General features: G+C 45.9%; 1 protein-coding gene across 1 annotated transcript; it reads right to left on the bottom strand.

The window, feature by feature from the left end:
- Positions 1 to 3137: 3137 nt before the first annotated feature.
- Positions 3138 to 10161, bottom strand: LOC134294552 (zinc finger protein 135-like). Its single transcript, XM_062966087.1, has 2 exons — positions 8669 to 10161; positions 3138 to 7745 (listed from the first exon to the last, which is right to left on the bottom strand). Exon 2 carries the CDS (start codon positions 7298 to 7300, stop codon positions 6014 to 6016), a length of 1287 nt encoding a protein of 428 aa, XP_062822157.1. The 5' UTR covers positions 7301 to 7745; positions 8669 to 10161; the 3' UTR covers positions 3138 to 6013.
- Positions 10162 to 12928: the final 2767 nt, after the last annotated feature.

The raw sequence follows: 12928 nt of genomic DNA, 5'->3' as shown, positions 1-12928 counted from the left end.
AAGAAAGCTGTTGACAAACGATCCCTGGACCCGACTCAATTGGTCAACTTCCGGCCAGTTTCCAATCTCCCCTTTTTGGGCAAAGTCATGGAACGTGTGGTGGCCTCGCAACTCCCGTTGTTCCTGGAAGACACTGAGTGTCTGGATCGGGCGCAGTCTGGCTTTAGGACGGGTCATGGAACTGAATCAGTCTTTGTCTCCTCAGCAGATGATCTAAGCAGGGAATTGGATGGGGGGAGGGTGTCCATCTTGGTTCTCCTGGGCCTCTCATCGGCCTACCATACCATGGTGTCCTTCTGGGATGCCTTGTGGGAATAGGGCTCGGAGGCAGTTTTCCTTCCTGGAAGGTCACTCTCAGAAGGCGTTGCTGGGGGACACCTGCTTGGCCCCACGGCCATTCTCTTGTGGGGTCCTGTGGGGTTCAGTCTTGTCACCCATGTTGTTGAACATCTACATGAAGCCACAGGGAGAGATCATCCGGAGTTCTGGAGTTCAACGTCATGTGCTCCCAGGTGACGTCCACCTCCGCTCCTCCTTTCCTCCTCCTGCTCAGGAGGCTGCTCAGGTCCTGAACTGGTGATTGGCAGCTCTAACGGTCTGGATGAGGGCAGATGAACTGAAACTGAATCCAGACAAGACGGAGGCACTCCTGGTCAATCAGAAGGCCAAACAGATTGTAGGGTTGCAGCCTGTGCTAGACTAGATGGCCCATGTGGTCTCTTCCAACTATACTATTCTATGATTCTACGGGGTTAAACTCCCCCTGAAGACACAGGTCCACAATTGGGGACTGACTCCACATGGTGGAAGTTGTAGTTCACCCTGGATCAAGACACAGCACTGTGACCCCCACTGACAATGGACCAGGACTGCAACTGGCACACACAATCCTCGTGACCAAAGAAAAATACTGGAGAGGTTTGTGGGGGAATTCCCCTTAATTTATAGCCGTTGTAGATACTGGGGTTTATAGTTCACCCCACAAAGGATGGCCCCGAACCTAACTTAGCACACAGAGCCCCTATGACCAACAAAAATGCAGGAGGGCTTTGGGGGAAAGTTGCCTTGATTTATAGGAATTATAGTTCACCTACATCCAGAGAGCACTGTCTATGCGAACAACAAGGGATCTGCACCAAATTTGGCACGCATATCCGATATGGCCAATTTGGAATACTGGTAGGTTTTGGGGGGACATTTGGGAGTTGTTGGTACTGGGATTTATAGTTCACCTACATCCAGAGACAGTGACAACCACCGACAATACAGGGACCAAATTGGCACACAGAACCACCATGACTAACTTAATACACTGGAGGGGTTTGGGGGGAACAGACCCAGCATGGTGGGAGCTGCAGTTCACCCTGCAGCCAGAGATCCCACGGACCCCTCTGATGATGCATCTAGAGAGCAGATTTGCCCAATATGACACACTTTAACCAGTGATGGAGTTTGAGGGGGTTAACCTGCCATGATGGGAGTTGTAGTTTACTCACAACCTTATGCATTCTGTAAAATAAAATGAACTTTTTCAAATAACCCAGGCAACACTGGGTACCCAAGTGTGTGTGTGTGTATTTGTTTTCCAAGATGGCTCCCACTTCCAAAGAGAATTGCGATTCCCACACGAAATGAATTGGTGCAAACGTAGCCCAGATATCCCACATGACCATCTTAAAATACTGGAGAGGATGTTGGGAGGGGGAATTGATCCTGGATGATGGGAATTACAGTTCAGGGAGAACTTCCAGGGAGCACTGTGAATCCCACTGAGGATGGATCGGGACCAAATCTGGCACAGACCCACCATGACCATATTTAAGTACTGCTGGTTTTGCGGGGAATTGACTTTGGATGATGGGAATAGTAGTGAAGCTGATACCTGGTGAGACTGGCTACCCGCCAAAGTTCCAGGAAGAAGTTAGGACTCACCAGCTGAAGAGAAAAGAGCAGAGAAATCCAGACTGAGAAGAAAGAGCCACGCTTGGGCCTCTTGCACTGCTTCACTATCAGGAGGCCTCCACCATAGCTGCGTGCCCACCATCACTAGGCCTCCCGCCACCACCACTAGGTCTTCAACATCACCAGGGCCTCCGCCATTGCTTTGCCTCAGCCACCACTGGGCTCCCTCCATGTCTGAGCCTCCACCAACTCCCACTGGAGTGTTGCAGCACACCAAAATACCTGGACTCTGCTCTGATGTATAAGAAACACTCAAGAACGGAAAATGGAAGGTTGGTGGACAGAAAAAGAGACTGAAAGATGGGCTTAAAGCCAGCCTGAAAACCTGTGTAATAAACACCGAGAAAGAACTGGGAAGCCCTGGCTCTTGAGCGCTTCAGCTAGAGGTCAGTTGTGACCAGCAGTGCTGTGGAATTGGAAGAGGCATGAATTTAGGGCGAAAGGGAGAAGTGTGCCAAGAGGAAGAAGGCATGCCAAACCAACCCTGACCGGGACCGCCTTCCGTCTGGAATGAGATGCCCTCACTGTGGAAGAACGAACATGCGGGTCAGGAATAGGAGGGCTCCACGTGTCCACCGCGAAGACACTACACTTGAAAGGCCATCATGCTTGCACAACCAGGGATCCCCTAAGTAAGTGACTTGAGTAAGGGCTCTTCTTCAGAAATATTTGGGTGGCTCTGGAAGCCTTGATTCACCCTTTCCTTCTTTCAGCTTCTTCCTTCCTTCCTTCCGCTTCCTTTTCTACGCAGTGTGCTTTCTTTGGAGAAGAGGGGAGGCTGAACAATCTCTACGTTTGAGACTACGGCTCTGAAGAATATACCAGTGACACCAGATCTGGGTGTAAACACTATGCATGTAACTTCTATTCTGCACGAAAAATCATACACTGTCCTGGCACCAAGCAGATCCATTCACACACACATATTCACTCACACTCCCACACTCAGCCATCTTCTCACAAAAGACTGATCCATTTCCTAGCAGACCCTGAAGGAGAGGGTTTGGGGCAACCGTCAGCCAGCCACTTTCTTTCAGGATCCCAGCCACTGCCAGCTAGAAACCCTTGAGTCTGTGCTGTGCGTGTATGAGAGGATGTGACACGGAGGGGAAGCATACGAGACAAATCTTCTGCTGACTCTAAGTAGAGCAATTCACCACTCAGGAACACTGTCCTTATTACAAACAAAGAATTATTTATTGATGGTTTTTTTAGTCCAAAAAACATAACTTGTTGCAAAGGTTTACTTCTTCCGTTTCATTTGTACATAATATAGATAATATCTTTCATTCTGTAACATCAACCACTTGACTGGAACTTTGTCTCAACAGTATTCCTTTTCCTCAGCTCTATCTCACTGGAAACTTAAACCTAACTGACTTCAGACATCTTCTTTCAAGCTCACCGGCTAGAGAACTTCACTAACTCACTCTTTTTGAAACATTCCCTCCTTTTTCATCCAGCTAGCTCCGCCCCTTTCGTGCTAGCTTCGAAATAGTTGCATTTCTACGGAAGCAGCTACGTTACCATGGTGACACATAGCCAATCAGCAGTAGCCAACTCCTGCCCACCTTGACCACTGAATCAACATTACATAACATAGACAAAAATCCCCAATAAAATAGGGCTTTCCGTTACAGGGGACCTTCTCACAGCGACACCAGAGGCACTCCAAGCGGCCAGCTTCTAGTCAAAGGAAATCTAGTATCATGCCAAGTTTTAACTTTGTGTTATTTTATTTTCCATGTCAGGAGCAGCTTGAGTCGCTTCTGGGGAGAGTGCGGATGAGCTCCCTCTATCAGCTCCAGCTCCATGCGGGGAAATGAGAGAAGCCTCCCACAAGGATGGTGAAACGTCAAAACATCCGGGCGTCCCCTGGGCAACGTCCTTGCAGACGGCCAATTCTCTCACTCCAGAAGCAACTCAGTTTGCTCCTGACACGAAAAAACAAAAACTTTGTGTTATTAAAATACATTATAACTGTACTCTCAATTAGTTTCTGACATGATAGATCAAATAAAATCACTGGGCTTCCACCGTTACTGAGGCTCAACCAACTCAGATGCTCCACCATCCTGTGCTTTCCAAATTTTATCTTCTATTTTTAAAGGTTATTAACTTAAAATCTGCCTGAACCAAATCTTCTAACCTTCCCATTTGTGTGAACATGTTTGTACAATTTCCCAGCCAAGCGACCAGACGTGGTCTCTGAAAGCCTCATTCATCTAACAGAACTCACTCTTCCCTGAACACTCGGCATCAAAAGAATAGCAATCCTTTGGGTTCAGAACAAAACAAGCTGACGACCAAACTTGGCACACAGAACGTGGGAGTTGTAGTTCACCCTGCATCCAGAGAGCATTCGGAAGCCCACCAATGACGCATGTGGACCAAACTTAGCACACACAACCCTGATGACCAACAGAACACACTGGAGGGGTTTGCGGGATAGACAAGGCAGTGAAAAAGAATCGATGGTGATCAAAGCAGTGAATACATGTTGTATAAAGCATAATAGGAACAATAATGTCTGAAGGAAGACAATGGAATCCAAACCCATGTCATCAACACAGAGGAAGGAAATGATGTTCAATGGCGCTCTAGATTAAACATTAAACCCCATTTTGGGCTAAAACCAGGTCTACCCACCCCTCCAGTTTCAGCCGTTTTGACCCTTATAAATCCCGTTCTTTTTTGCAAATAAACAATAAAAAAGAGATTAAAAGCAAGAATACAAAAAGGCAGAAATTATATATAATGTTTCAACTACATGAAACTAACTACTACATGAGATACAAACTAAATCAGAAACACGCACATTAACGAAACAATTACCTCCATAGACACACAACTGAACTAGAAAACAGAAAGGGATTTGTGCCTAAAGGCCTCATTCTATCTGTTAATTTTTATCTCTCATTATTCTACTCCCTTTAGATAATATAGTATAACCACACTTCTATTTCCGATTAACACTCTTCCAATGAATAAATATTACAACTGACATCTGCCCATCTTGTTTTGGCTAATTTGCAGGTCTTCATAAGCCATTCTTTTTTGCTTTGGAATAAAACATTCCTTCCATCCCTGTGTGGTGTTTCCTCACTTACCGCGGGGATTACGATCCACAAAGTAGGAACACTATTTTAATTTTAATATTTATACAGTACATTATTTTATTTCCCCCATTGCTGCTGCTTCTCCTCCTCCTCAGGGCTGCCCCCTTGTGGCTCTGGTTGCCTCTGCCAGGGAAAGAACGACGCTCTGTGAGGGAGCGAAGGAGGGAGGGCGGCAGTGGTGGCAGAAGGGCCTGGAAGAGGCGGCCACACTCCTCTCCTGCCACCGCTCCAGACGGCCGTGCCGCGAGACTTGGAGGACTCGGAAGAGGAGGGGACTTGTCCTCTTCCTCCTCCTCCTCCTCTCCTTCGAGAGTCAGGCTGCCGAGGGAGAAGAGGAAGAGGATCGCTAGGAACAAGCAGCGGGGCACCCTCCAAGCCTGGCTCGTCCCTCAGCCGCGTGCCCTCCCTCCCTCCCTCCCTCCCTCACTCATGGAGCGACGTTCCTTCTTCCCTGGCAGAGGCAGCCAGAGCCGCATGGCAGGGCCAAAGCAAGGAGGCAGCCCTGAGGAGGAGAAGCAGCAGCAGAGGGCTAAATAAATAAATAAATTTCCTGCGAAACAGGGAGTCCGCAATAAGCAAACCACAAAGTAGCGGGGTAACACTGTATAGTCAATTCATATTTTAGTATCTCACAGTAACTATCCATGTTTTCATTCGAAATTGATCATCCAACATTCTCAACATATAAAACTATAGTTTCCTATAATCTTAATTACTTCCAGAATGGAAGGCATTTTAGTTCAATCTTTCTACAAAACATCACATGTGATGAAATGTCACAACTCTGAGCTTGCATTTCCAAAATTTGCAAGTCTTGCTTTTGACACTCTGGTGTCAATTAACAACATTCTCTCCAGGGTGAACTCTATGATGTCTATGTATAATGTTATTCCGTGAAAAGCTCTGTCCACACACCATGCATTTCTACGGTTTCACCCCATGTGAGTCCTATGATGTGAACGTAGACCTGAACTACGAGTGAAGCTCTGTCCACACTCCAGACATTTATAGGGTTTCTCCCCAGTGTGGGTCCTTTGATGTGAACTTAGGTTTCCACTTTGAGCGAAGCTCTGTCCACACTCCAGGCATTTATAGGGTTTCTCCCCAGTGTGAGTCCTTTGATGTGAACGTAAGTCTGAACTGTGAGTGCAGCTCTGTCCACACTCCAGGCATTTATAGGGTTTCTCCCCAGTGTGAGTTCTTTGATGTGGATGTAAAGTTGCAATCTGAGCGAAGGTCTGTCCACATTCCAGGCATTTATAGGGTTTCTCCACAGTGTGAGTCCTTTGATGTGAACGTAGACTTGAACTACGAGCAAAGCTCTGTCCACACTCCAGGCATTTATAGGGTTTCTCCCCAGTGTGAGTCCTTTGATGTTTACGTAGAGTTGAACTATCAGCGAAGCTCTGTCCACACTCCCGGCATGTATAGGGTTTCTCCCCAGTGTGAGTCCTTTGATGTCTACGTAGGTCTGAACTATGAGTGAAGCTCTGTCCACACTCCAGGCAGTTATAGGGTTTCTCTCCAGTGTGAGTCCTTTGATGTCTACGTAGGTCTGAACTTTGAGTGAAGCTCTGTCCACACTCCAGGCAGTTATAGGGTTTCTCCCCAGTGTGAGTCCTTTGATGTCTACGCAGGTTTGAACTTTGAGTGAAGCTTTGTCCACACTCCAGGCAGTTATAGGGTTTCTCCCCAGTGTGAGTCCTTTGATGTCTACGTAGTGCTGAACTACAAGCAAAGCTCTGTTCACACTCCAGGCAGTTATAGGGTTTCCCCCCAGTGTGAGTCCTTTGATGTGAACGTAGTCCTGAACTACGAGCAAAGCTCTGTCCACACTCCAGGCAGTTATAGGGTTTCTCCCCAGTGTGAGTCCTTTGATGTGAATGTAGACTTGAACTATGAGTGAAGCTCTGTCCACACTCCAGACATATATAGGGTTTCTCTCCAGTGTGAGTCCTTTGATGTGCATGGAGGGTTGAATTATGAGCAAAGCTTTTTCCACACTCCAGGCAGTTATAGGGTTTCTCCCCAGTGTGAGTCCTTTGATGTGAATGTAAGTGTCCCTTCTGAGTGAAGCTCTGTCCACACTCCAGGCAGTTATAGGGTTTCTCCCCAGTGTGAGTCCTTTGATGTGTCTTCAGTTTTCCATGCTGACCAAAGCTCTTTCCACATTCAATACATTTATATGCTTTCTCCTCCATGTCAAAAGTTATGTACATTTAATTGCAATATTGACACTTGATTCTTGTTTTTCCCTTTCTGATTACTCACAACAGTGGGTTCAAATTATAGGAAAGGAGACTCCTTCTGAACATTAAGAACTTCCTGACTGTAAGAGCTTTTCAGCAGTGGGACTCTCTGCCTCAAAATGTAGTGGAGGCTCCTTTGGGATCTTTTAAACAGAGGCTAGATGCTCATCTGTCAGGGGTACTTTTCCTGCATGACAGGAGCCTGGACTAGGGGCCTCATGCAGTCTCTTCTATGGTTCTACTCTAGAATCCAAAGTGAATGTAGGAATTCTGCAGGATCAGCCCCTTGAGAGGAATCCTTTTTCCTAGAGGACTGGTTTCCTTTCTGCACTTTGGTTTCCAAATGCCTTGATATCAACTAGAAGCTGGTTCGTTTCCCATCACGGCAGGGGTGGCTCCAGAGAACTCTCACGTCCTGGTCAATAAAGAAGAAGCCAAAGGTTAGACATGAAGCCGCATACCTCTGGCTCAAGGCAAACAAAGCGAAAAAGGAAAGAAGAAAGGAAAGATGGAAGGGAAGAAACATAGAAGGAGAGGATAAGAGAAGGACGGAGTCATGGAAGGAGGGAACTGAACCCTTTTCCAATATTGGAGGGCCACACCCATTTCATTGGGTCAAACCCAAATGTGGTTAAAGGAACACAAGGCAGGCTGGCTGGCAGAATTCCGTCCAGCATTCAAGGGTGTAACATATTCTGGATCATGGGTTTCCGTGAATTACCAGCATTGTGCTAAATGCTGAAAGGAACAAGGATTTCTTTATTGATTGTGCCGTTATCTCCCCTGCCACAAGGACTCCCACCTCTGCTTCCTCAGCATCTCAAAGGGTCACTCTGGCCACATTTCCCAAATGAATCTTCCAAACTAACAAGGACCTGCATTCCCAACTGGCTAATTCAAAGCCCTTCCCTGAGGTAACAAGGTCACACTTGAGGGAGGGCTAAGAGGTCCTCATGCTTCACTACCAGCGGATGTGCTGAGACTGACGACAAGGAGGAGCCGCACACTTCTTCCTCAGCGCATCCGACGGCAGAAAAGCATGAGCTTGCCCTCCCTCCACTGCAGCCTTGTTTCCTCAAGGAAGCTCCTGGCCCTCGCCACCCGCGCGGCCCCGGCCCAACCAAAGAGGCGGAGGAGAGAAATTAATGCTTGTATGGCTATAGGTACTGGTGAATGTTATACTGTCATGTATTGTATTTAACCATGTTATTTTCTTGGATGTCACAGTATACAAAAATGGCAAGAGATTGATGGTCAAAAACTATAGAAAGCCAACAGATAAAAATTCCATAATGCACTACTCCAGATTCCACCACCATAAATTAAAAACCAACTTACCTTTTGCACAATTAATAAGATTGAAACGTAACACTAGTTCCCCTGAGGATCTTGCTACAGAAGTGTCTATCTTTAAGAAACAGTTTAAGGAGAGAGGTTATCCTATAAGAATCATAAAACCAGCTATTAGGAAGGCAGAATCTATAGACAGGAGTAACTTACTAAAGGAACAGACAAAACAAAACAATGATCGCATCATTTGGCCATTAACTTTAACACAATTCTCTCCAAAAATCCACAAAATTATTAGAAAACATTGGCACCTAATTAGAGATATCCCTGGATGCCAAAACTTACCACTACCGTGTTTCCCCGAAAATAAGACAGTGTCTTACATTATTTTTTACTCCCAAAGATGTGCTAGGTCTTATTTTCAGGGGATGTCTTATTTTTCCACGAAGAAGAATCCACATTTATTGTTGAACAAAAAAATGAACATTTATTCCATACTGTACAGTACTTGTCATCACAAACCAACATAACTAAACCATAGAATCATAGAATCATAGAATAGTAGAGTTGGAAGAGACCTCAAGGGCCATCTAGTCCAACCCCCCGCTAAGAAGCAGGAAATCGCATTCAAAGCACCCCCGACAGATGGCCATCCAGCCTCTGCTTAAAAGCTTCCAAAGAAGGTGCCTCCACCACATTCCGGGGGAGAGAGTTCCACTGCCGAACAGCCCTCACAGTGAGGAAGTTCTTCCTGATGTTCAGGTGGAATCTCCTTTCCTGTAGTTTGAAGCCATTGTTCCGTGTCCTAGTCTGCAGGGCAGCAGAAAACAAGCTTGCTCCCTCTTCCCTATGACTTCTCTTCACATATTTGTACATGGCTATCATGTCTCCTCTCAGCCTTCTCTTCTGCAGGCTAAACATGCCCAGCTCTTTAAGCCTCTCCTCATAGGGCTTGTTCTCCAGACCCTTAATCATTTTAGTTGCCCTCCTCTGGACGCTTTCCAGCTTGTCAGCATCTCCCTTCATCTGCGGTGCCCAAAATTGGACACAGTATTCCAGGTGTGGTCTGACCAAGGCAGAATAGAATCAGGGGGAGCAGGACTTCCCTGGATCTAGACGCTATTCCCCTATTGATGCAGGCCAGAATCCCGTTGGCTTTTTTAGCTGCCGCATCACATTGTTGGCTCATGTTTAACTTGTTGTCCACGAGGACTGCAAGGTCTTTTTCACACACACTGCTGTCAAGCCAGGCGTCCCCCATTCTGTATCTTTGATTTCCATTTTTTCTGCCGAAGTGAAGTATTTTGCATTTGTCCCTGTTGAACTTCATTTTGTTAGTTTCGGCCCATCTCTCTAGTCTGTCAAGATCGTTTTGAATTCTGCTCCTGTCTTCTGGAGTGTTAGCTATCCCTCCGAGTTTGGTGTCATCTGCAAACTTGATGATCGTGCCTTCTAACCCTTCGTCTAAGTCGTTAATAAAGATGTTGAACAGAACCGGGCCCAGGACGGAGCCCTGCGGCACTCCACTTGTCACTTCTTTCCATGATGAAGACGACGCATTGGTGAGCACCCTTTGGGTTCGTTCGCTTAGCCAATTACAGATCCACCTAACCGTAGTTTTGTCTAGCCCACATTTTACTAGTTTGTTTGCCAGAAGGTCGTGGGGGACTTTGTCGAAGGCCTTACTGAAATCTAGATATGCTACATCCACGGCATTCCCTGTATCGACCCAACTCGTAACTCTATCGAAAAAAGAGATCAGATTAGTCTGGCATGACTTGTTTTTGGTAAATCCGTGTTGACTATTAGCAATGACCGCATTTGTTTCTAAGTGTTTGCAGACCACTTCCTTAATGATCTTTTCCAGAATCTTGCCTGGTATCGATGTGAGGCTGACCGGACGGTAATTGTTTGGGTCGTTCTTTTTTCCCTTCTTGAAGATAGGGACCACATTCGCCCTCCTCCAATCTGCTGGGACTTCTCCTGTTCTCCAAGAACTCTCGAAGATGATTGCCAGTGGTTCTGAAATAACTTCCGCTAGTTCCTTCAATACTCTTGGATGTAGCTGATCTGGCCCTGGGGACTTGAATTCGTTTAGAGTGGCCAGGTGTTCCTGGACAACTTGTTTCCCTATTTGGGGTTGGATTTCCCCCAATCCTTCGTCCATTCCATGTTGCTGAGGTTGAAGATGGCTTTCTTTTTGTGAGAAGACCGAGGCAAAGAAGGCATTAAGCAGTTCTGCCTTTTCCCTATCCCCTGTCACCATCACCCCATCTACTCCTTGCAGTGGCCCTATCGCCTCCTTTTTCTTCCTTTTTCTACCAACATAAGCAAAAAAACCTTTTTTGTTGTTTTTTATGTCCCTGGCAAGCCTGAGCTCATTTTGCGCTTTAGCCTTGCGAACCTTTTCCCTACAGGAGTTGGCTATACGTTTGAATTCTTCTTTGGTGATTTCTCCCCTTTTCCACTTCTTGTGCATGTCACTTTTGAGCTTTAGCTCAGTTAGAAGTTCTTTGGACATCCATTCTGGCTTCTTTGCACTTGTCTTATTTTTCTTCTTTGTTGGCACTGTTTGCATTTGCGCCTTGAGTATTTCACTTTTGAAAAACTCCCATCCATGCTTAACTCCCTTGTTTTTTAATATCGGCGTCCATGGAATGCCGCTCAGTAATTCCTTCATTTTTTGGAAGTCAGCTCTCTTAAAGTCCAGAATGCGTGTTTGACTTGTCTTAGTTTCAGCATTCCTTTGTATTGCAAACTGCAGGAGCACATGGTCACTTGCCCCTAAGGATCCAACCACTTCAACTGTATTGTCCGTAGACGCCTCCAAGGTCAAGACACACGTGGCACACACACGCCATGCCATGACCAGACCCACGACACGCACACGCAGAGGCCATCTCACGTGTTTCCCCACCAAGGATGGACCTGGGACTCACTTGGCCCACAGAACCCCCGTGACCAGCAAAAAACACTGGAGGTCTTTGGGGGGAATTCACCTTGATTTGGGGGAGTTGTAGTTCCCCTCCATCCCGAGAGCACCGTGACCCCAAACACGGAGGGATCTGGGCCCCACTTGGCACGAAGACCCGATCTGCTGGAATGGGATGCCTGCAGGGGATGGGAGGGAACGTTCTTCCTTCCTGGGAGTCGTAGTCCACCCACAATCTGATGGATATTTGGACAATTAAAACACTGACTTTGTCAAATAACCTGGACAAGGCCGGGGTATTATTATTATTATACTATCATAATATTTTATTTTACTATGTTATAATTATCAAATAATCTTATATTATTTGATAATAATATAATAGTATAATAAAAATTTATAATAATACTATAATAATCATATTATAATGATATAAACTTATAATAATACACTATATTATAGAATAATATAACCATGACAATAATATTATTACATTATTAAATTACAATAGTAATATACAATATACAATATTATAATTATCTTATCCTATCCGACCTGTTGTCGATCCACTCCTTTGGGCTTCACGCAAATCTACCCTTTTCCAAAATATACCATCCTGTGCTTTGACCAAATTCAAGTTATAATCTATATATATAAAAGAGTGATGGCATCAGGGCAGCGGACAAAACAACAAAACTACAGGGCCCCCAATCTCGAAATTTGACAACACAACCCATCATCCACGGCTCTAACTTGATACAACAAAAAGAAAAGAAAAATAAAGTCCTAATTAGAGGGAGAGGAATAATTGTTTTTATCCAATTGCTGCCAGTTAGAAGTCTAAGCTCCGCCCACTTGGTCTCCTAGCAACTGACTCAGCCCAGAGGACAGGCAGAGTTAGGCTTCACTTAGGCCACTTTCACAAATTATCTAAAGCCCCAGCTTCTGCCAACTCAGAAGTTCGGAAACATGCAAATGAGAGTAGATGAACAGGTACTGCTCCGGCAAGAAGATAATGGCGCTCCATGCAGTCATGCCGGCCACATGACCATGGAGGTGTCTATGGACAACGCCAACTCTTCAGCTTAGAAATGGAGATGAGCCCCAACCCCCAGAGTTAGACATGACTGGACTTAATGTCAGGGGAAAATCTTTACCCTGTACCTTAACTCCACCAATACCTCAATACTTTATTTCCCAGACCACCAGACTTCACCACAGCAACGCGTGGCCGGGCACAGCTAGTTATGATATAATAAGGAAGGAAGGAAGGCAGTCGCTCTCTCTCTCTCTCTCTCTCTCGTGGCTCTTGCTCCTTGTCCGTTGCCTTTTCAGCCTGTTGCCGTGTCGCCCGGTTGGGTCCACATCCCGGTGAG

The sequence above is a fragment of the Anolis carolinensis genome, unplaced genomic scaffold (assembly GCF_035594765.1).
Source record: "Anolis carolinensis isolate JA03-04 unplaced genomic scaffold, rAnoCar3.1.pri scaffold_17, whole genome shotgun sequence".
NCBI lineage: Eukaryota > Metazoa > Chordata > Lepidosauria > Squamata > Dactyloidae > Anolis > Anolis carolinensis.
The sequence above is the reverse complement of the archived record's forward strand: the minus strand, read 5'-3'. Positions and strand labels throughout refer to the sequence as shown.

Bases quoted from the DNA above. Each gene is read 5' to 3' on its own strand.
- LOC134294552 (XM_062966087.1), bottom strand. From the start codon at position 7,300: ATGTACATAACTTTTGACATGGAGGAGAAAGCATATAAATGTATTGAA.